The sequence below is a fragment of the Diplotaxodon limnothrissa genome, linkage group LG2 (genome assembly GCF_057381915.1).
Source record: "Diplotaxodon limnothrissa isolate DT_005_m linkage group LG2, D_limnothrissa_male_GT1.1, whole genome shotgun sequence".
Taxonomy (NCBI): Eukaryota; Metazoa; Chordata; class Actinopteri; order Cichliformes; family Cichlidae; genus Diplotaxodon; species Diplotaxodon limnothrissa.
Window position 1 is genome coordinate 37,615,117 of NC_140597.1, and position 22,066 is coordinate 37,637,182.

General features: G+C 41.0%; 2 protein-coding genes across 4 annotated transcripts; one reads left to right on the forward strand and one right to left on the reverse strand.

Annotated features, from left to right (window-relative positions):
• lamp2 (lysosomal-associated membrane protein 2) lies at window positions 1-11,371 on the forward strand. Of its 2 annotated transcripts, none has more exons than XM_085363327.1 (9): window positions 1-136; window positions 3,125-3,237; window positions 4,920-5,130; window positions 5,226-5,387; window positions 5,477-5,877; window positions 5,981-6,091; window positions 6,424-6,478; window positions 6,565-6,732; window positions 10,254-11,371. In XM_085363327.1, exons 1-9 carry the CDS (start codon window positions 97-99, stop codon window positions 10,394-10,396), a joined length of 1,404 nt encoding a protein of 467 aa, XP_085219453.1. In that variant the 5' UTR covers window positions 1-96; the 3' UTR covers window positions 10,397-11,371. The 2 variants fall into 2 exon arrangements, with proteins under 2 accessions (XP_085219453.1, XP_085219463.1); XM_085363337.1 differs by lacking the exon at window positions 10,254-11,371 and adding an exon at window positions 7,821-10,246.
• Window positions 11,372-16,177: 4,806 nt separating this feature from the next.
• On the reverse strand, window positions 16,178-21,656 carry atp1b4 (ATPase Na+/K+ transporting subunit beta 4). 2 transcript variants are annotated; one of them, XM_085363357.1, is made up of 8 exons: window positions 21,587-21,656; window positions 20,076-20,292; window positions 18,422-18,550; window positions 18,197-18,301; window positions 17,659-17,858; window positions 17,097-17,153; window positions 16,905-16,997; window positions 16,178-16,808 (listed from the first exon to the last, which is right to left on the reverse strand). In XM_085363357.1, the coding sequence occupies exons 1-8, from the start codon at window positions 21,653-21,655 to the stop codon at window positions 16,647-16,649; spliced, it is 1,032 nt and encodes a 343-aa protein (XP_085219483.1). In that variant the 5' UTR covers window position 21,656; the 3' UTR covers window positions 16,178-16,646. The 2 variants fall into 2 exon arrangements, with proteins under 2 accessions (XP_085219483.1, XP_085219475.1); XM_085363349.1 differs by having other exon boundaries at window positions 16,178-16,997.
• Between the last annotated feature and the right edge of the window lie 410 nt (window positions 21,657-22,066).

A 22,066-nucleotide genomic window follows, 5' to 3' on the forward strand; every position in this document is an offset into this window, starting at 1 on the left:
TGGTATCGTCGGTGGTAGCTGCAGCCAAACACCACTGACTGAGCGTCTCCGTCGGTTGTTTTCTCTCCAGCGGCTGACCCTGCAAACTGCCCAGCCATGATGTCTCGCTGCCTTTTCTTTTTTGTGTTTGGAATCGGTAAGTGTCTTCAAAATAGCTTAACTTTAAAGAAGGGGGCTGGGGGGAAAAATCGCTCACTGTTTCTGAGAAGTGGCGTGATTAAACTTCTGGGACGCGCCGGGCCTGTCGCTTCAGGGCTAAATCTTACCGCTGTTCTGGAAAGGAAAATTGCAGAGTAGTATTTAGTATTTTAGTATTTATTTATTTATTGTCATTGTCAAGAACAATGAAATTGCGTTTGGGGCTTTCATACAACCCCCCAAAAAAAAGAAGAAAATAATAAATACCCCTTAAAACCCAAGTGTACATATTTAACCCAGTGTGACTCCAATGCAATAAGACAATCCTTAGCAATAATGTTCGTAGAAATTCAGACAAAGACCTGAGAAACATGACAAAAGTATAAACGTAGTTGAAGATGTGTTCAACTGCACTGACACAAACGTGTTTGCTTAGAGTGAGTATAAAGTACAGGCCTTAAGCGGTTCAGTCGTGATGGTTAGCCGTCGTAGCTTCATGGCTAATTGTTACATACGTCAACACTAAACTGAAACGCAGCCAAGCGGTCGCATGTAGCTTTCAGATTTACACATATATAGCTGCTTTATTACCAGGGGGAAAAAAACAAAAAACGGCAACAAAAAACTCAAAAATAAAAAGTAGCTATTTCCGCGTTAATTTTGCAGCTAATGTTTTGGACAACAATTGCTAGTGTCTGATGGCTTGGTGATTAGATAACACCAGGTTTAGAAGCGAAAGTTCCAGTTAATCATGAAGCCTAAACCCGTCGGAGTCCTATCCTCTGCTAAATAATACTGGCCTAAAACAGATCAAGGTTACAAGAGCAGAAATGAATAGAAAGTGCGACATTAAACGAGCCGTGGGTCCGATAGTTAGCATTAGCTTTTTGACAGTTTGCTGGAAATTGGCACGTGACCGTGAAGCTGAAACGATTTACCGTAGCGCTAAAGTGTAGCATAAAAAGCTAAGCAAATGCAGAGTAGAACTACAGATCTGGATTATTGAAGAGTCTTTGATTTTACAGACGCTTATTTGATTAAGTGACGATAACTTCTAATTACTGGGCTTAGCTGGATAGATCGCTGTTTGTCTAGTAGTTTTTCTGGAAAGTTCTCATCTATTGCAGGCTGATACGAAAATATGCCACCTTATCGGGCCCTGTTGCAACTATGCTGTGTACCTTTTTACTCTGATAATAAAGGGGGTATTTCAGTGCCCTGAAATTTGTTAAGGTATAGCTGAGATTGTATATCTGCCTGTAAGAGATTTCATGAACACTTGTATGTCTTGTGGACTCTATAGGTTTATCACATTACCTGCAGACCTGAGATGATGAGAGCATGCGGTTAAAACCACAGCTGGCGTATAACTGGACTTCGGCCTTTGTTTAATTGCACGCACATTTTTGTGGTCCGGAGTATCTTGAACATTTAAGTCTGTATTTGTAGTTGTGTGGGAGTTGTTTGGTTTTTCATTAATTCACCATAAAATGATTTCAAATGACTGTAAACCAGTAATGTGTTCACAAAGCAACTCTTAAGTTGTCAGTGTAGACAGCACACTGGTTCATCTCTTGAGTCGGGTGACTTGTTTGTCATGCTTGGATGATTCATAGGTCAGTGTCAGTTGGTTTCACAAAGGACAAGCATTTCTCTGAAAATGGTCCGCTTTAAGAACTGGACTAAACATGAATGACATGTCCAAAGAGAAACTTTGAAATACTTTTATAAAACTTGGAGAAATATTACTCAAGGCCACTATATTGTGTGTTTTTGAAAAGGCCAGGACTGGAAACTGAGACCTTTGGACACAATAATGCTGACACTCCTTTGCACTGGAGTCGCATGATTTAGGGGGGGGGGGGGTTAAAAATCTAGGTTGGAGTTAAATTTTTACGTGCTTCCGAAGGTTCCTGGCTACCCTGCAATAATAGCTGTTGGCATTTAAATATTAAAGAAAAATTGTTTGCTTTAACAAATACTAAACTGGAACATCTTTTAGAAAGGAAAACTCAGTTTAACTGATGGGTGACGCAGAACAAGTTTAAGCAAGTCTCAATTCAAATGTTGTTTTGTTTTTTTTAAGGGGGGGGATCATGTCATGTGATAAGCTGCTGATAGGTTTTCAGCCCTCAATAATAGGATGTGTTAAACCTAAAGCTTGGTGGCCTAAGCTACTGTGACTAAAAATTGGCTGCTTCTAAGGGTGACTATTATTATTATTATTATTATTATTATTATTATTTACGGTTTGCCATGATTAGGCTTGCGTTAGTAACATCTGTTGCTGTACATCTGTCATGAGTTTAACCTCCTCCAGAGAAGGCTGTAATGAAGGCAGGACCTACTATAGGTGTTCTCTCCAGCAGGATGACAAAATGAGGTTGGACAGGATGAACGACTTACTTAGAAAACGTCTTATCTGAGATCCCAGCCTTGATAAGAAAGTTATGTTTACATGACCTGCATAAAACAACATGGTGATTTTGTAGTCCATCTTATCAGTGTTGTAGTTCCACCACAGCAGACATACATGATCAACATTAATCATTAAATTATGAAATTGTTATAGTGTGTGCTCCATGGCGCTCTTACACATTTGCTTTACTTTTATTGCAATGTGCTTTGCTTTATATTTTTTTGGTCATTTTCCATGAGCTACAGCTTTCTGCTTCCTGAACACATGACCAGTCACATGAAAGTGACAACACACTTGGTATTGGACTTTTTTTTTTTCCTGTTTGTTTGTGTGTGGGTTTTTTTTTGTTTGTTTTGTTTTTTTAAATTAGGGTGGATTGGTGTGGCTTTTGTGAGACCCTGTGAGTGATGTCATCTTCATAACTTTGCCCACTTGTTGGTCTGCAGGGACTGACTCCATCCCCTCATCGACCTTTTAAAGCATAAAATGTCACAATTAATGATTCTTATGAGTAAGAATTGTATGTACAGAAGAAAAAAATACTAAGTATGCTCCTTTTCTTTCCAGTGTTCCAGCTATCACATGGCATTGAGTTCAATGTCACAAAAGATGGAAAGTTATGCCTCTATGCCAATCTGGAGCTCACATTCTCGGTCACCTATGAAGATCTTGACAACCAGGTAGGTGTTTTTTGTCTTAGCGATGTGAATCACGATTCTTAAGTCTACAGCAGTCCATATAAATACTGTGCTGACGTGTGATAGCAGCTTGGCTCTTATCAGACCACTTTAGCTGTGACAGTGTTTTTGTTCCAGTCATGTGAAGAGGAAATGAGGGGTTCCCTGAAAAAACACATTTTTGCTATTCAATATTTTAGTTGGTGTTTTCCTGGTGGATATCCTGCTCTTGCAGTGTTGTCTTGTGAGGTGTTGTTTAAGTAATCTCTTAAAGTTAATTTGTTTCTTTTAAACCCTACAATCTGATCTGTTTATCAAAATGCTACTTTTTAAACACAGTTTTCATATCTTAGTGGGGACATCTAATTGACATGATGCTTTCCCTAGCTGCTTACCCTAACCATAAAAAGGATGCCTAATCTTAACCCTTAGGTTAAAGTTAGGTTTAGGACAATTGTAACCCTGACACTAAAACCCTATTGAGTTTCAAATGCCTTCAACCTTGTTGGGACAGTCATTTTGTCCCCATAAGTATAGTAACATTCCAATTTCCGGTCCCCACAAAGATAAGTAAACATGGTACGCACACTTTTTTTTAATTAAAAAGACAAGCTATAATAAAACGGATCCCCACAAATGTTTTTTTTTTTTTTTTAAACTTGTACTTTTTCCTACATTTGTCAACATCAGTCCATTAAAATGCCTCTAAAGACTGTAATCAACATGAGGAGGGGAGAGACCCTGTTTGCAAATCAAGAAGCATTTACAAACTCTGTGCTGTTCGGGCTTGTCAGGGCAGGTGAAATTTAAATGAAATTCCACTGCTCTTGAAGCCTGCAAGATGAAGGATGGGTGCTAGTCATGTTGCTAGTCTTGATTTAGCCAATGTTAAACTGCTATCACAAACTCCTGTCAAGTGTTAATAGACTAGGCTACTGTTGGCTAGTAGCTGCAAGTGTTAAATAAGCTTCATGTCTAAGCTCTATGAACACATGACAGAACTGGTTCCTTAATTTTGACTTGTGGTTTTCAGAATCTGCTTTTGTGCTGATCATTGGCATTGACTGTATGTTTTACTTGTATTTGTGTTTTTAAAAAGGGGAAAAAAATATGGACATGTTGGCATAATTTAAAATCTAAAGCTGATTGGAGGTGGTCGGTAATCACGGACTGAAAATTAGAAGCTTTCTTGTTTTGCTCATAGATTGTATAGAAGATGGATGCAGCTTCTGAATCTAAAAAGTGAAGCCCTAGCAGAAATGCCTTGACACAGCTTTCTCTTTAATGACCAGCAGGGGGTGCCTCCTGGTTGAAGACATGTCCTTTGCTCAGTGACATCAAGAAATGCTTTCATGATAACTTCATGGTTTCTAACACTAATGTCATGTGATTGAAGTTTATTTTGGTAATTGGTCACAAAAGGCTAGTCAATGACTGAACCCTGGAGAATGACTATTCAGCCTAGCTTGTGACTGTGACAGCACTCAACTTGAGGATTCACAATAGCCATTCTGATTACCTGCATCCATCTTATACTGTCTGAGCTTACCCCTTGCTTGATTAGCTGTGGATCCATTTTGTTATTAATTTGAAATGTATTCTGTTTTGCCCATCTTACAAGTTAAATGTTAAACTTGTCAAGTGTGTCAGATTAAGTTCCTATGATCATTTACACTGTCTTTCAGACTCAGACAGCTGTGTTTGCTTTAACTGATGACGCCAATTCAACTAAAAGTACATGTGATGCCAAGAACTCAAGGCTGATGCTTAATTTTGGAGAGGGTCACGCTTTCAGTATAACCTTCTCCAAGATTGAAGAAGTTTACGAGGCGGACGTAGTCACCTTTACCTACAATCTCGGCGACCCTGTCCACTTCCCTAACTCTAAATCAAAAGGTAACGTCTACATCTCTTGATGTGTATTTATTTATTTTTTTTAAAAACTTGGCGATAGATCTTGCTGACTTTTTGGACTTTTCTGGATTTGTTAGAACCTACTGTGGCAAGAGGGCTTCTTGACATTAAAAACATAGGCATGGATACCTGCTACTCGTGCAAAAGTGAGGACCTGATCGAAAGTGGTGACGTCAACATGACGCTGTGGGATGTGCAAATACAGGCTTTTATCAGTGATGGCAACAAGAGTTCTGAAAGTAAGTACGCGACCTGTGACGCAGCTCATCCTGGCTGTAGCGTTTTGTACATTTCTGTTAACGTGTTCTTCTGTTTTCTCCTCGCACAGTAAGCTCCTGTCCTGCAGATGAACCCATCTCAAGTACAACTGCTGGTCCAAATACCACTACTACTGCTGCCCCTAATGCCACAACTACAACTATCCCTACCACCGCCCCCAATACAACCACACTTGCCCCCAATACAACCACACTTGCCCCCAATACAACCACACTTGCCCCCAATACAACCACACTTGCCCCCAATACAACCACACTTGCCCCCAATACAACCACACTTGCCCCCAATACAACCACACTTGCCCCCAATACAACAACTATGCCTGTCCCTACTACCACCCCAGTACCCACTCTCCCTGTACCCACTACTGGGAACTACAGCATCAGGACTGAAAATGGCACAGTCTGTCTGCTGGCCAACTTTGGCCTGCGCATTGGTATTAAGGGCGAGGTAGGTTTTCATATGTAACCCCCCCCCCCCCCCCCCCCCCCCTTGACAGATAATTTATCATTTGTTGATTTTGCTTCTGTTCTGTCTGGCTTAAAATTTACAGGAAATGAATTTGGATCCCAATATGGCCAATGTCTCTGGATCATGTGGTGTCAACAGCAGTGAGCTTACTTTGGCATCTAAAAAAATGACTATCAGGTTTACCTTTACCAATGTAAGTCCTCAGAGGTAAAATCATTTATCTATGTGGTAAATAATGTTGCCAAACTTACCAAGGGTCACACTGCACATACTTAGCCATTTTACTGTCCTTAACATGACAACTCCACTTCCAGGAAAACAAAGTAAAAGGTGGTTATGTAACCTTGTATTATGAGTATTTACTTCAGACGGGAGGTATGAGAACCTAAAGTTATACAACTCATTAATTAAAGAGGAAAAATGCTTTTAAAATGCTTTTATTTTAAATCTCCGTGTCAGTGACGGGTAATGCCGTTGACTTAAACGAAGTCTTCAGTTTCCCGTTTGGTTTCTAAACTTTTACAGGACACAAAGAAATTCCGCCTGCATGATCTGAACATCAGTGTCAGCACGAGCTCTGGTAACTAAACGATTCTCGTATAATCACATACACCAGGCAATGCACTGAGAAGAAGGCAAACTATGTGCTGTCTTTCTTCCTTGAAGGTAATTTTTCTGTGGAGAACTCCAGCCTCAATCTGTGGGAGGCATCCATCGGCAGCTCCTACATGTGTAACAAGGAGCAGACTTTCAACATCACCGACGCACTCTCCATCCACACCTTCAGCCTGCATGTGCAGCCCTTCGGAGTGAACAAAGGTGTTTTCAGTACAGGTAGGTTATTTTTGAAATCTCCTAGTGTACAGACAGTGGCTCTGATCATGATCAGAATAAGGCAAGAATTTTTTTTTTTTTTTTAATGGATTTATCAGTGCTGGTTAACAGGTTATTATTTAGGGAAGACATTAAAAAAAGAAATTCTATTTGGTGTTGAAAACTGTTCGGTAATCATCCTCTCCCAAACCAGGCTCACACAACTGTGCATAGTTGTGGATCTGTGACATGCTAGTTTTACCTGTTAGAGTTTGGACCCAGACCTCAATTTCATAAGATTAGTGACTTTAAAACAAAAGTTGTCTTGCATAATTTAAAAAAAAAAAAAAGGGGCAGCCTCTGTAAGGTTCTCTTCATAGTGCTGACAAATCTCCCGTGCAGTGCTTTTCTTTTGGTGCATTGCACTTTTGTTGCTGATAAAATGTTTGAGGTAATGTAATTGCTGGAAGACTTATCATATCCAATCTAAGAGAAACACAGCACCTTTAGACACAGTTGTGTTATCCTGTTAATTTATCACTCATTGTTGCACGTTTGCTGCTGATTAGCCATTGCTGCTCTCTTCATTGTAACAGAATGACTTATGTTTTATAGTTGATGGTTAATGTGTGCACTGGCTAGGTTAACATCTGTGTGACTGCATTGAAATTCCAGATGGAGGAGGTAAAGCTCTGTGCTGTTGCAAATCAATATCGAATAGTAAATACTATCAATATCGGTTCTTTTTGAGAACTACAGGCATGCTAGCACTTTAAATATCAGGTTGCCCCAGAGTTTTATACATGCAAGCAGTTTACTGACATCACTGAAGGAAGCTGTGCTTTTTATTGCCTTTGTAGTCTTAAATTAAAGCACTAAACATCATGAAAATGAGGTCTGGTTCATCCACCTAATTACTTCATAAACATCTGCAATAACATCTGTCATTAAGTCTTGAGTTGAAAGAGATGAGATTTTGGTGTCGTGTGCTCGAAAAACAAACTACAGATAATCTGACCTGTTGTCCTGCTGCGTCACATGTCTGTCTCACAATGTTAAATCACAAACGCACTGTTCTACCTGCTGACTGACTCTCTCTTTATCTGCAGCCCATGAATGTTCAGTGGACGACCCAAACATCTTAGTCCCAATCATTGTTGGCGCTGCTCTGGCTGGCTTGATTCTCATTGTAGTGATTGCTTACGTGATTGGTCGAAGAAAGACTTACGTTGGATATCAGACTCTTTAAATTCATATTGCAGTCGATCTTGTGATGTTATGGGGGTTCCCAAGCCTGGTCCTTTAACTTCATGGTCTCACATTCAGGAGTTGGTCTAAAACTAAATCTACAGTTTTGTGAAATGGCATCAGTGTGGAGGGGACTCAAAATTTACTGTCTGATCATTGAGGTGTAAAGTTTTGGTTTTCATAAAGATGCAGGATTTTCTCTCAAGGACCAGACTTGTTTACCCCCCCAAGTGTTTGTGGTGTCTTTTTGTTTTCCTCATGTTTTTGTTTTGTTTTTTTATTGGTTAATGGGCAAGTGCAAGATCTATCAAGCATTTGTTCAAATTGGATATCTGGTCATGCAAAGTCTACCTTTTCATAAACGAAGCCCCCTGAACGTCTTCCACATTTCTAGCACAAGATGTGACCATGTAATTGGTTTCTGTAGGATCCTGCACTCGCTCAGCAGACATTCCCCTTTTTGTTTTTGTCTTTAAAACACATTTGTTTTCTTGTTTAACCCCCATTGAGAATTTGTGGAAATCAATTGAAAACCTCAATGTCACAGCAGCTTTTTTTTTTTTTTTTTTCCCCCCCCCCCCCCCCTCCCTGGAAGTTCATTAACACAGATGAATGTCTGCTCCTTTTAAAAGGCTGTAGATGAATATGCCTTAGTCCATGTTTGCCCCTGTAGAGCAGGAGAAACATAAGATATTTGTCCTGGTTATGGCATTGAACATATAAAAGCACACATGGCGCTAATTACTTTAACAATGGCTCGCCAACAGATTGTGACGACCCCCAGAGTGACAAACCTGTGATGAAGCCATCATTAGTCATTAAATTTGCACATGCTCTGTTCAAACCGGAAGTTGTGTGGGGCAGTTTTCTCTCTTCCTCACTCAGAAGACATTTTGGCATTGTTTAGAAAAGGGATCATACTATTATGTAGATATTCACTTTCAGCACAGATGATTCTGAAATGGGGATATTTGCATGTAAATGCACTTAAACACTCTTTATATTTTTCTTACGTTGACTCTGCTGTCACATGATCTCACCTGTGTAAAATTCTGGGCTTTGGCCTGAGCTCTACAGGTGGCTGCTGCTGGATCAGTGGGTGTTAAAGCCCCTGAAAACTTTGGGTTCAGAGCTCTGCATCTTTAGATATGTCACTAAACTGAGTAGGAATGACGACAAATGGTGCAGGAATGGTTTGACGTGTTGCACAATTCTCGTGCATCTCTCTAGCTCACAACTTGACACGTTCATATCATGTTTGGTTAATCTGTGTGCTACAACTCTTAACAAAGTCAGTCCAGTTTTCCAAATGCCAAACTGTTTGTTAGGTTTCAGCTTACCTGTCTCTTTAAGACCTCAGGCTGTAATTTAATCCGATTATTCTAATAAATGTGCAAACAACCACACAACTGCCAGGATAACTTTAATTGGTGTGCTGAAATTAGTGATAACTTGACATTAAATGGATTTTTAAAGAAGCTGAAAGTTTTCAGGACCTTTCGAATCAGGGAGTTGGATCAGAGTAGCAGTCGGGTATTGCAGGCCACAGAATGTGTTCTTTGTAATGACAGGCAGGCTGTGTGACACGACAGTAGCTGTATGTTAATTCAAGCAGAGTACTGTTTATTGTTCAGCTTGTCGCAGCCAGAAATCATTACTTTTTTATTTCCCAAGATGCTTGTGAAATTCTGCTTTTTCCAGGTCACTGTATATGCGTATAGTTAATGGCACTTAAGAGCTTTGACTTTTGCTTGTGATTGTTGCAGTTTGTATTTCAGCTTTGTACAAGTTGCCTTGATGATGAAGATGGTTTTGCAGCATTAAGAGTTTGAATTAGACACTTGTCAAATCATCTAACAAGCTTTGCTCAATAACTTTGTCCTGTGCATTCAGTAACTCACTGCTTACTCGCTGCGTGATGTTTGGCTGCTTAATTTCCCTCCACTCGTGGAGGAGACGTGCACACACAAAGGGAATCTGTGCTGCAAGACTATCTCAGTTGTTGTTGTGTGTTATGTGGATGCAACTGATTTCCTCTGCATTCTCTCATGCTGTTAGCTATAATAAATTGGATTTCAAATTGTGTCAACTGAGCTTTTTAGTGTTTTCTACAGAAATAAAAGATTGTGCTGTTGAACCACTTGAGTAAATGTTTATGCTTTTAATACCTGGGAGATTTACTTGTCAGACCACTTCTATCTTTCGGCTGTCCTTTCAGTAACCATATGTTATATTTCTGTCCTATGTTAAGCCTGTGAGACATTCACCTCTCTGCTCTCTTCACTCCTGTTTAGCTGAGGAATGCCTGGCTGATGGGGAGAGCTTCCTTGTTCCCATAGCTGTCGGAGTTGCCCTGCTTGTTCTCATTCTTATTGTTCTGCTGGCCTACTTCATCGGAAGAAGGAGAAGCATGGCTACCGGCTATCAGTCTTTCTAATTTCTCATTTAGAGCTTTCAGCTATACAAAGGATAGTTGCTGCCTTTGACTAATTGTGGGGAAAAACTATCATTGTGTTTATGTAGTGTTGATAGGTGTTCAGATTCTCTTCTTGCTGAGAGCCAAATTGACGCTGTTCTGTCTGTAAATTTGAAGCTACAGTTTAGCCTCGCGTAAAGACTGGAAACGCTGAGACTGCATCTTTAGATTTAACTGAAGTCTGTGCCAGCAGCTCAAAAGATCACTTAAGCTGGTTTTCTACACGATTCCTACCCTGAACTCGGCCGCACTTCGGCTGATACAGAAACTGCCAGCTCCTTAGAATAAAGGCTGTGATGTTGATCTAATGTAACCATGAGTGCCATGTAAACCAGGCAGTACAGTAGTGCCACAATTTCTTGCAGAAAATGTTTTTTAAATTAAATGTTTAAGATGCACAAATTAAGCAGAAGGAATAAATCTGAACTAATTTCTTGGCTGGCGGTGGTTAGATTCAGAAATCTATTATTATATTTTTTTTTTTTTTTCTCTTCATGGCAACAAACAACTTGTACATATTAAAATCCACAGGTTGTATTAACGGTCTTTTCAGATTAACCTGTTAATGAGCAGACTTTAAAGATGCTGACATGACCAGTTTCTAGTGTTTATGCTAAGCTGTGCTTACCAGCTTTGTATAAGAGCGGCATTAATTGGATTTGGCAAAAGGCGTTTTTGTGCATCTTCCAAACCTCCATCACTTACTTTAATAACTATTACACTGACTCAAATCCTTGTGTTGACTTATTTATCCCCACAACCACCAAAATCAACACTACTGTAATGTTGCTGATTGCTGTTTCCTCTTCTCACTGCTTCCTGCTGCATTTCTAACCCAAACTTCCTCTGAGTGTTTTTCCTCCTAAAGCACTAACCTGTCCTTTCTGTGTCTCTCTTTCTGTCAGCTGAAGAGTGCTTCCTGGATTCTGATTTGAGCTTTTTGGTGCCCATCGCAGTTGGCGTGGCACTCAGCTTCCTAATCATCCTTGTGCTTATCTCTTACCTGATTGGTCGGAGGAAGAGTCGCACTGGCTACCAGTCCGTATAATTCAACCCCACTGCGTCTTCTGCCCCTTACAGCTCTTTAAAAAAAAAAAACACCTTCCCAGCACTCTCCTGCCCAGATTTATGCTCTCTTCAGTTTCCCGTGAGACAACGTCTTAAAAAAATAAAATAACCTTTCAGCTTATTTCGCAAACCCCCTTTCAAATTTATCCCCTCCGTTTTGCTTTATTGCCAGTGACTGAATAGAGTACCAAAACATTTATGATCGATATTGCATCGTTTGATTATAGATTGCATGTTTTAAAAAGTTAACTTTATGGCTGCGATTAGCCTTCCACTTCCTCCGCCACCCCAGAGAGGCTTTTTGCTCTCGGTTTCTGTGCTGTATAATAGTATATGTGTAAATTACTCTTGTATAGAATGAATGACACTGATTTTTGATGACATGAATGTACAAGCAAGCTAATAGAGCCACTGTCATTAATTTCCCAGACATTCATATTTTTCCACTGAGTCTCTAATTGTATTACGCTCCATGTAACATGAACCTCTTTTTGATGCACACACTTGGTCACTTGTAGCTCAATTAAAGGGACGATAACAGGACACTTAACCAGCATTGGGACCACCTTTGTTTAGTTTTGTTTTTTTCTGGTTTAATGTTGTTTCTCACTCACGGTAGGAGATTTATATTTTCCTGAAATGAACATTTGTTTACACATGAGTACTTGGTGAGTTAATCATGGTGGTGTCCCCTCGTAACCCTGTGATATTTGAAAAAGCTCAAACGCAGTAGACTCAGGCTTACACCGATCACCCGGATCAAACCGCATACTACCCCGTCCATGTCATAGTACACTAACGACAGGTGAAGTTCAGGTGTGAAGACGACGTTTCCTCGAGTCGCACCGTTTCGTTCATGTGATTCTGAGCGTCCGGTCACTCCCCGACAGTTTCGTGCCTTTCTGTTGTGCACCTCTCGAGTTGCTTGCTTGAAGCTTGTCTCCATCTGATGAAGAATGTGATGTGATGAGCTTGTTTGACACAAGTGGGGAACAAATTAAATAAAGTTTGGTTCTTGTTTTGTATCATTGTCATTTATTTATTTTTTTTCTTAACTGTTTCTACTTCGCTTTACTTGTCAAGGTGCAGACTTAGCTAGAAAAACTCATCTCCTGACTGCTGTCCTATTGATGCTTAAAGCAGGGTCCCTTTAAAGTCTTTGGTGATAACCTGCTTTAAAAAAATCTTCAGTGATAATGTTGTTCTACTTTATGCTCTGATGGTTTTAACATTTTATCAGCTGACTTTGCAAACCCTCTGGATGGATTGGTAGTCCACATTTTATGATAATCAAACCATTTAGTTCAAAACTTTTAAAAGATGGATGTGAAGCCAGATCATGTTGTATTTGTTAGCCTGACAGCATCCTCAGAATACTTCAGGTGAAGCACTCTACCTAGGTTAATATTAAATTAGAGGAGCATTTCATAAACATCAGGCCTCTAAATGTTTGGGGAGTTGGGGTTTTTTTGGGGGGGGGTTTCCCATCGTAATCATGCAAAACTAAATGTTTCAGAAAATGTTCACACAACGTTGCCAAACATTACCTCCTCCTGTCAGTTACTCCCTTTAGGGATCGCCACCACGGATCACCCGAGCATCTTCCACCTCTGTCACACCAACCCTCTGCATGTCCTCCTCCACTACACCCATGAATCTTCTCTGTGGTCGTTCGTTTCCTCCTAGCTGGTCGCTCCATCTTTAACCCCCTTTATCCAATATATCTACTGTTCCTCCTCTGCACACATCCAAACCATCTCAGCTTTGTTCTCTAAATTTGTCTCTGAGTCACTCACCCTGCGCTTTCCTTCATCTTGGCCTCCTGTCATTTTGGCCGTACCGCCATCACCAAACCATGCATCAGAGCTGGTCTCGCTACTCTTCTGTCATGAATCAGCCCTGATATTCTTCACTTGCACTCTATTCACCTCTCTCATGCACTGCCCATTGCTTTGGATGGTTTACCTCAAGTATTTCAAATACTTCACTACCTCTACTCTTTGCAGCTTCACTGTTACACCTGTCTCCCTCTTATTCATACACATGTATTCTGTCTTGCTTCCACTGACCTTCATTCCTCCATCTCTCAAAGCTCTTTCACCTGCTGCCTTCTCTCCCTACAGACCACAATGTCATCTGCAAACATCATAGTCCACAGAGACTCATGCCTGACCTCATCAGTCAACCTGTCTACCACCATAGCTTCATGGTCAGGATTCATTTAACCTCAGACACACTGAACACCTAATGGGTCTCCACCCAACCTGTGCTTAAGGTCACATTTGTCAGTGGATTGTAATTTTGCTTAGTTTAGTTTCTTGTCAACCAGTGACAAGAAAACGTGTTACTCTACTTTTAGTACTTAAGAAATTAAAATAACCTGTGAACCTGATGAGCTGCTACTCTAATACTCACCTCTAATGCAGGGATATCAAAGTCATTTTATACCGTGGGCCACATACGACCCACTTTCATTTTAAGTGGGCCAGAACAGCAAAACACTCCTTTCTGTCAGGTTAAGATGTTTACCTTAATATGTAATCCCTGAGATATCTTAACACACAAAAAAGAAATGCAAATCATCTCTGCTGCTAAGAAATAAATGTGTGAAATTGCTCATTCACCGGACTGTCCTGTCATAAAATAGAACGTTTTTGTTTGGTTTTTTTTGTTAACAGACAGAAAAATGTTTATTTTTTCAGAAAAACTGGAAATTTTCTTTCCTTTAATTGATCATCTTTTAGTTAATTACTTTGGTGTAGTAAGGGTGGAGGCCTTTATCATTTAGAAATGTTATAAAATTTAAAATGTTTTATAATGCTATAAAAAGCCATCTAGTGGGCTTGATTGGCATTCTTGCTGGGCCATTTCTGGCCCCTGGGCCTTATGTTTGACACCACTGCTCTAACGCAATCTGTTAATTTTCATTTTCATTTCATAATGTTGTTTGGAGGATGTTTTCCCACCTTAATATCATTGTGGGAATGTTTCATAAAAGATTAGAGTATAATCTGGTACTCCAAGCCATGCTCAACATGCTGCAGGGAGAATGTCTTAGTTTAACTTTTAACGTTTCAGGAACATTATATAAAGAAAAAAAAACTACCCTCTCTGTGTTCTTTGAATAATTAATTAAAACATGTGCTCGATAACATCATTAGAACTTGTAGGTGACTATTGCCAGTGTCGTAGGAACTTTCCCTACAAGCTCGAGAGTCTTGCGACTAAACTGCATTCAAAGGTTAACGGGCGTAAACATTTACACTGCTGAACGATCAAATGGCCTAAACTGTGCATTTGACTTTGATTGGCTACCTGCTTTTTATGACCTGTAACAAGCACGCACAGCCGTGACTCTCATGCCAGCTACTGACATGAAAACAAGTTGACCCTGGAGTTGCACAATGCTGAACTGATATGGAGACGAGTATCAATGCTGACTTTGTATAAATGGGTTTCTGACAGTTTATCTGAACTTGAAGCAAAAATGTAGACAAAGCGTTTGAGTGGTACCCCCTCTTTTTGTCAACAACACAGAGACGAAGAGCTGCTGCACTGGGGCATGAAAAGCTAAGAGCGAAGTATAAAATGAAAACACGATCCTCCCTTTGGTAGAGCCCCCTCGTGTTAATCTCTTATTACTCTTCAGTTCCTGGATGCCTGCAGTTGTATTACCCTTATCCATTTCAGGGCTTCTTTAGCCAATGTTTCAACCTGCTTCCATGTCCTGTGCTTGGGTCCTCATTATACCTCCAATTACACATTTTACTAGAATTAAATTTTTGTGGTTAACGATTCAAAAAGTCTGAGAACCGATTCCTTACACTTACCCTCCAGTGGATGGTAAGCGTGTTGATTGGCCTCTTTGTTCGACACCAGCATATAACACAGCTGTTGAGATGCCAATAAAGTTGGTACTGGAAATTTGAATGTACGTAATCAGTCTCACTCTAGAATGATGGATTTAAAGTTGTTTAGAAACGCTTCCCAAACTGATGGGCAGCAATAATTACTTCTCTAAGATCACTGCTGCTGTCTTTCTTGCTTGGTTTGTGGTTAATCAAGTGCATTTTGCATTTGAGCAGCAGCCTCTTACTTCTTAAGGAAGCATTAAGTGTTTACTTTATAACCTTGTTTTATAGCAGCTGCCTCTGTATAATACGACATTCTTTAAAAATATGAGACTTCTGCAGTAAATCAATTTAGATGTTGTAGCAACATGTCAGAGTCTGTGCAGGCTGTTAGTGATGTGGAAGAAAACTTGCAGTACATACCAGAACACTGTATTTATTGTAAGAGCTATAATAGGAATAAATACAACACTGATACCAAGTTTAGTAGCACAGTTCAGGCATGATTAATACTATCACAAAATAGTTATAGCATAATTAAAACGGTGCAGACCTTTGACAAACTATTTCACAGCACAGTGCGTCTCTTTATTGATCAGTCATGTATAGTATTTCATTTTCCAAAGCGAATATTTTTTACAAAAGAAGAAGTGATACTTTATCATAAATGTATAATACTGCTCTATTCAACAAAAATATAGTAATCATGTATTTGCATTTATTATGTCTTTTTTTTTTTACTGTGTAAGTACAGTACAAGTCCTGCTTTCAGTGTTTGCATGATAGTTCTTTGAATTCTTACAATATACATGTTTGAAAAATATAATGCAAAACAAATTAGTACACTTGGTCGCACAAAAATGTGCACAAAAACGTACGATCTAACCTGAAAGAACTCTAGTTCCCTATTAATGTTTAATTCATAATTGGATTTGCATAGCCAGAAACTCTAACTAATGGGCAGAGTGTAATTTAGTGCGGTTAATCTCACTAATCATTACAAAATATCAGGAATCGAACAGGAATAACTCGCTCTAGGCACTCGTTCCTGTGCTCAGCACTGTTTGTTGTGGGTGCAGGTGCCAGTAGCACACTCGTGGTACAAAGAAACAACAAAAAACACGAGTAAATACCTACTTCTTGAGGATTTTGTTTCACAGCAGAAGATATTTAAGTGAAAGACGAGGACAGGGGCAAATTACATATCTCATGGAAAATAACGGTTCAGTATAAATCTTGTCTCGTGAATGTTTTCCTGCCTCGTCTTGTGAGCGTCCTGCGACACCTTCGCCTTACGCTCCGACCTCCAAGGAGAAGGTCACGCTGCCCAGGTAGCGGTCAGTGGGAGAATCGTTAATGATGCCCTTTCCGTTCAGTTTGCATTGTACTTGGATGTTAGCGCCTTGCTGCACGCCCGTAAAACGTACAGCCACGACTGGTGAAGAGTAGTTTACCTGAGAGACGAGAGACAGAAGATTAAGACCCGACGGGTGTTTTAAATTCGACTGCTGCTGCAGCAGTTCCCCGACAATCATGAAACTTTCACTCACATGTCTCAGCTTCCCGTAGTATGGATAATACTTGTTTTCAAAAATGCTTTTGGGAAAAAACTCAATTTTTCCCAAGACTTCTGGTGGTCCTTTCTGAGAGAGAAACTTAAAATAGTAAGTCTATTTTACAGACTTACTTATTTTTATACACTTTCAGTCATGAGTCAAAGAATCAAGAAAGAAAAACTTTACCTTAACGCCACAGGTCACATTTATCGGTTTCCCCTGACCAGGTAAGTAACCGAGGATCTATTAAAGAAGAACAAGAGTAAGAGGGAAAATGTCTCACTCTGTAAGCACAAATGTAAAGATGCACCTTTGTGGATTCATCTGACAATGTCTTTACATTTAAAAGTGAAATATTCCATTTTTTTTAATATGCCAAAGCCTCATTTTCTCTCTTGTAGTTTTTCCATCCTGCATTGTTTGCATGCACACGCTATGTATCATCTTTGTCCCAAACTGAATTAGATAAGTAGATTTTTTTTTAAGGCACAGCTGATGGTGAGTTTCCTTTGCCCTCTTTGTGGGGCACCGACTGTTTCTGTTTGCAAGAAAAATCACAAATAAATATGTGAAAACATTCAAAAATGTTTCTAATTAGGCATGAAATAAGCACCCAATGACAAAAGGCTTTCTCTCTGTCTTACCTAGAATGACCACAAGATGTCACTCACACAGTAAATTGATAGTAAAATTGATTCACAGTACAGTAATCTGGATTTCTGATATTTTAAAATCCATCTTTTTTTACCCGGTTCATTCGAAGGAGGATGCATGGCATTCCCTGAGAATAGCCAAAGTTGGCGTCCTGCAGCCCTGAACACTGCCCCAACCAGGACCGTTTAAACTGACACGCTTTCCGCTCTGCAGCCTCGTCCAAGTCGTCCTGCATGAAGTATGTCTCCTTATCACAGGGAATATTCTTCCTCTGCTGAGCAGCATCGTTATACGCTGAAAGTACAGAGCAGAGAGAAAGGGGGAGGGAGAATGAGAGAGAGAGGAGGGCATAAATAAACCTTTGCAGTGCCCTGCCAGGCGCAGGCCTCTGATTAAGAAAGCCTGACAAAAGATGATTGTGAAAAAAAAAACACCCAGGACTGAATAGCAACCCTCTGCCCACAAAGAGGCTTCCCTTCCCAGCATGCCCTGCAAGGACCAAATAGAAAAAAGAGGGACAAAGGCAGTGAAGATGAGGATTAACCCATTCCATGTCTCTTCATTTTAAACAAACTCAACAACCTTGTCAGACCTCCCAGCTTTGACCACCCCACCTCGATCGCATCACTCACGTCTTAGATATTCCTCCATAGACCTGGCGTACTTCCTCCAGGATTTGCGATCAGATGCATTAAAAGCAATCTCATGGCCTTCTAGGTGCGGGGCCATCGTCATACCTGCCAGTGGAGACGCAGAGACAGTCAACTGTGCTGAGATTCAGGGAGAAGCAACAGACAGAAGGACAGCTAGAGGGACAGAGAACAGAGGAGGTGGTTTGAGTTTGGAGTTATAGTTACCTGGTGGCATCACTCTATCGTTGAAGGTGGGGTGGTAGGGACTAATAGACCACATGAGGCAAAACAAACAGCCGCCAAACATGGCTGCAAGAAACAAATAAAGTGCAGCATAGAAGAGTAGGATGAGGCCTGAATGGTGAGAGTGAAGGAAAAAAATAAAAAGAGGCATTAGGGAGTACTTGCACAAATGTGGATTACATAACAGACAACACAGCTCCTGATAAATTACATCTGATCTGAGTGAAGGGGAATAACGAACCATGAACAATTCCCACTTTGCTCAGGCAAACCATTTGGTCTGTCTGGACTCCAGCTACTGTCCTTGATCAGGACGGTCACTAATTTGTTTAGGAATAAAAAAAGCACTGTGGTCCCCTCGTGTCTGCATTTGCGAATAACTCCACTGGCTTTGGTATGAAACCCATACTTAGCTAAAGCACGGACCTTGTGCCAAAGAAATCCTGAGAAATAGCACTGGTCTGCAATTTTCAATTAACAGTCCATTAGCTACTAATCAAGCTAAACGTGTCCTAAATAAAATGGCTTTTGCTGTGTGGGCAATTTCACAGGGGACTAGCTGTAGCCAGCGTTGCATCCCCTGAGCCACAAAGGCCTTTCTGTTTGAGCTCAGTGAGAATTCTCCCAGCTGTCCTTTCACTCAGGAACACAGTGAACCTCCGGTTGCCATCGTAGTGAAGGTCCTTTTGCAGCCATAGAGGCACAGCCAGCTCCAAGGAACCCCAATCACCCCACTCTGGTATTGTGTCCCCTCTTACACACTCGTCTCACAGGACACGCAGCACAGACTTCAACTCGGGGTCTTTCTTCAGCAGACACATGGGCCCCACTCTTCCACAAGTGTGCACACACACTGGTTATGTGGCCCGGGGATCCGGCATTGCAGCTTATGCAAGTAACACACACTTTCCTTAGAAGTTCTTTCTGCACACAGTTGGATCATGTTTGCCATTGTGTGAAAAGAGAGGGGGCTCAACAGCATCACATAGCAACTACCCTGGTTATACCAAGAGGTTGCTCCATCACCAGTGACTCAACAAACTCGTCCAGTGTGTCGCTCATGCCAAAAAAGTTCTCCAGCGCCCAAAGCTCGATTTGGCAGTTAGATTTACAGGGCGGGGGAAAAGAACATGAACACCTCTACGTGTTTTACTGCAACTGAGAGGCCACAAGCATGTTAAGTTCAGCAATGAGGTCGCCAAGGCTTTGGGAAAGAGGCTGTGGAGAGCATGGTAAGATGTAGAGGAATGTGTTTCCTGGCCAATGTGAGGCCTTGAACAGTGCGTCCCGCTGGGGAATCGTCCCCAGGCAGTCTGTTTTTGTCGGGACACTCTGAATCATCCATGCACCTATGTAAACATTGAGCATGAGGACACACACACACACACTCGCAGCACAGTGAGCTCAGTCACTGGACTGGAAAGACATTTCTCACCCTAAAACTATCGCTGAGTGCATCTTAAAAAACACACACACACTGAACCATCACATTTGCATGTTATTTAGGATGATTAACTGTGTTGCACTCAACATTAAAAGTGTCGTTATGGTCATATGCACTAAAAAAATATATGATACAAAATGTCCCTTCCCCATAACCCAACAGCAGAGAATTTTTCTTTCTTCATCAACTCACTCCAGCTCTTCCCAGAGCGACCCATGAATTCGTTGGTCTCTGCATTCCACAGGTATGTCTTCAGGTCGTCTATTTTCTGGTGGAGCGTCCTCTTGGGAATCGGCCTGCGCTTCCATCTCTCAAAGTTGAGGTCTTCCTGCTCTAGAGGCTGATGCTCGGCCAGCTCCTCCTGCTCTTCCTCCAGCTCTTGGCCATGCTTGAGTATCACTTTGTGAGGCTGGTGGAAAGAAGAAGAGAAAAAGCCCTCACCACACATATTCTAAACTGCTGAGTTCTACAGTGAAACCTATTTGCTTTTCAAATTACTGCAGGAAAAAAATGGCATGCCTCCTGATCTGAGTATGACCGATAACATAAACTGCCAGACAGCGCTCTGCATATTAATGAACTGATGGTCCTGTCCTCCGTTTCTGCAAATTATAAACCCGCTGGTGACCTTGTGGCACTCGTTGGGAGAGCTGACCTCCTCTGAGTGGACCCTCCTGCTTGGAGCAGCAGCTGCAGACAGCAGAACTGGAGGGTCACTCTGACAGCCAGCTGTTACTGAGTCTCAGCATCCAGAGGCCAGGACACACAGATCCCAGAGGAGCCACGGGACACATCATTTGCGAGAGAGAGGCCTTTATAAGAATCTGCTGCTACGGGAGGATGGGAGCGGGGTTGATAACTTTGAGGTTCATCAAAAACGCTCATGAGCCAGAGGGAAAAAAAGAATAAAATAATCTCAGCACTCACAAGACTTCTAACAAGCTTCTCCTCAGCTCCTCCCTCTGTGGAACTGGGCTCCATATTCTTCGCAGAAAGAAAAGGTGCCAGTTAAACCAACCACAATCCACGGTGTCCATTAAATTACTTTTCAATTCAAAGCCAAGCTATCTGAAATACACAATCTGTGCTCTATCGATGAATGAAAAGTCGGACATACCTGAAGTTCTCTTTTCAATTAAAAAAACACGGATTAATAAGTCGAAAACCCTATTGGCCCCCAGAGGAAAAAAAATATTATTTGTCAAAAAGTTTTGGGGGATTTCATTAGAAAGTTTTAGGCGTGCAGGGGGAACCGGGTGTGGAGAGCTTCCTTCAACTAGGCGCGCATCATAGTGAATGAGCGCTGGCCGGAGAAAAGCTGGGGGTGGGATGCAAAGTGCTTTTTCTTTTTTGGGTCCCACAGACGTTTTGGCAGCGGCCTGGATCACAGCACTGCATGCTGTACACGCACACCATCAGCCATTGTCTGCCAAGCTGAAGCAAAGCGTGAATACAATATTTATAGCCTCTCCCAGCACAAGACACTCAATCAGCGCCTGGCTGCGTACTGTAAATGCGCAAAGATCTTCCAGCAATTAACTATTTTTCAATTCTTAGTTAAATATCTTTGACTCGGGTGTTTATCTAACTTAAATCACAAATCAAATCAAAGTAAATCAATCATTAGATACACTCCACGCACGTGTATGCGCACTAATCCAGCTGTCAGCACCCACAATTTCAACGGATTACCATAAACTAACCTCTGGTGAAGTAGTCCTCATCCCTGATCCCATTAGCACTCCGGTCACGTACCGTTCTGTTACCCCCATACTAAAGTGGAAGGGGGGAACGTCCCTAAGAAGTTCCCCTCCTCCTTTTACATGAAAAGAGAAATTGCGTCATGGAAAAAGCAATTCTTTGAGATATGCGCGGCAAATCGTGCGTGTGTGTTAGAGCTCGCGTGTTTTACAGTAAAAGCCAAATAAGGATGTTTGCAGAGAACTAAAAGTCACAAAAATATATTTGTCAGTAGTTCTCCTGTCAGTGCAGATTAATAACCTGAACATGTCCTTCAAAAGAAAAGCGAGCAGGGGTGCTTCCAGGATTTTTCTGGGCAGCCGGGGCCCATAAAATCAGAACATTCCATCAGAAATGAAAATTGTTTGGAGAACACTGGACATTTTTTACATTAATTTGTATTGAGTAACTATTTTAAAAAATACTCCAATGTCACTTATGGG

Excerpts from the sequence above, each read along its gene's own strand:
- lamp2 (XM_085363327.1), top strand. The coding sequence starts at position 97 with ATGATGTCTCGCTGCCTTTTCTTTTTTGTGTTTGGAATCG. Across the intron at positions 5,878-5,980 it reads GCATTGGTATTAAGGGCGAG|GAAATGAATTTGGATCCCAA; the intron begins GTAGGTTTTCAT and ends TAAAATTTACAG. Across the intron at positions 6,479-6,564 it reads CAGTGTCAGCACGAGCTCTG|GTAATTTTTCTGTGGAGAAC; the intron begins GTAACTAAACGA and ends TCTTCCTTGAAG.
- atp1b4 (XM_085363349.1), bottom strand. The coding sequence starts at position 21,655 with ATGGGGGTAACAGAACGGTACGTGACCGGAGTGCTAATGGGATCAGGG. Across the intron at positions 20,293-21,586 it reads TGAGGACTACTTCACCAGAG|CCTCACAAAGTGATACTCAA; the intron begins GTTAGTTTATGG and ends TCTTTCCACCAG. Across the intron at positions 16,998-17,096 it reads ATGTGACCTGTGGCGTTAAG|AAAGGACCACCAGAAGTCTT; the intron begins GTAAAGTTTTTC and ends TTTCTCTCTCAG.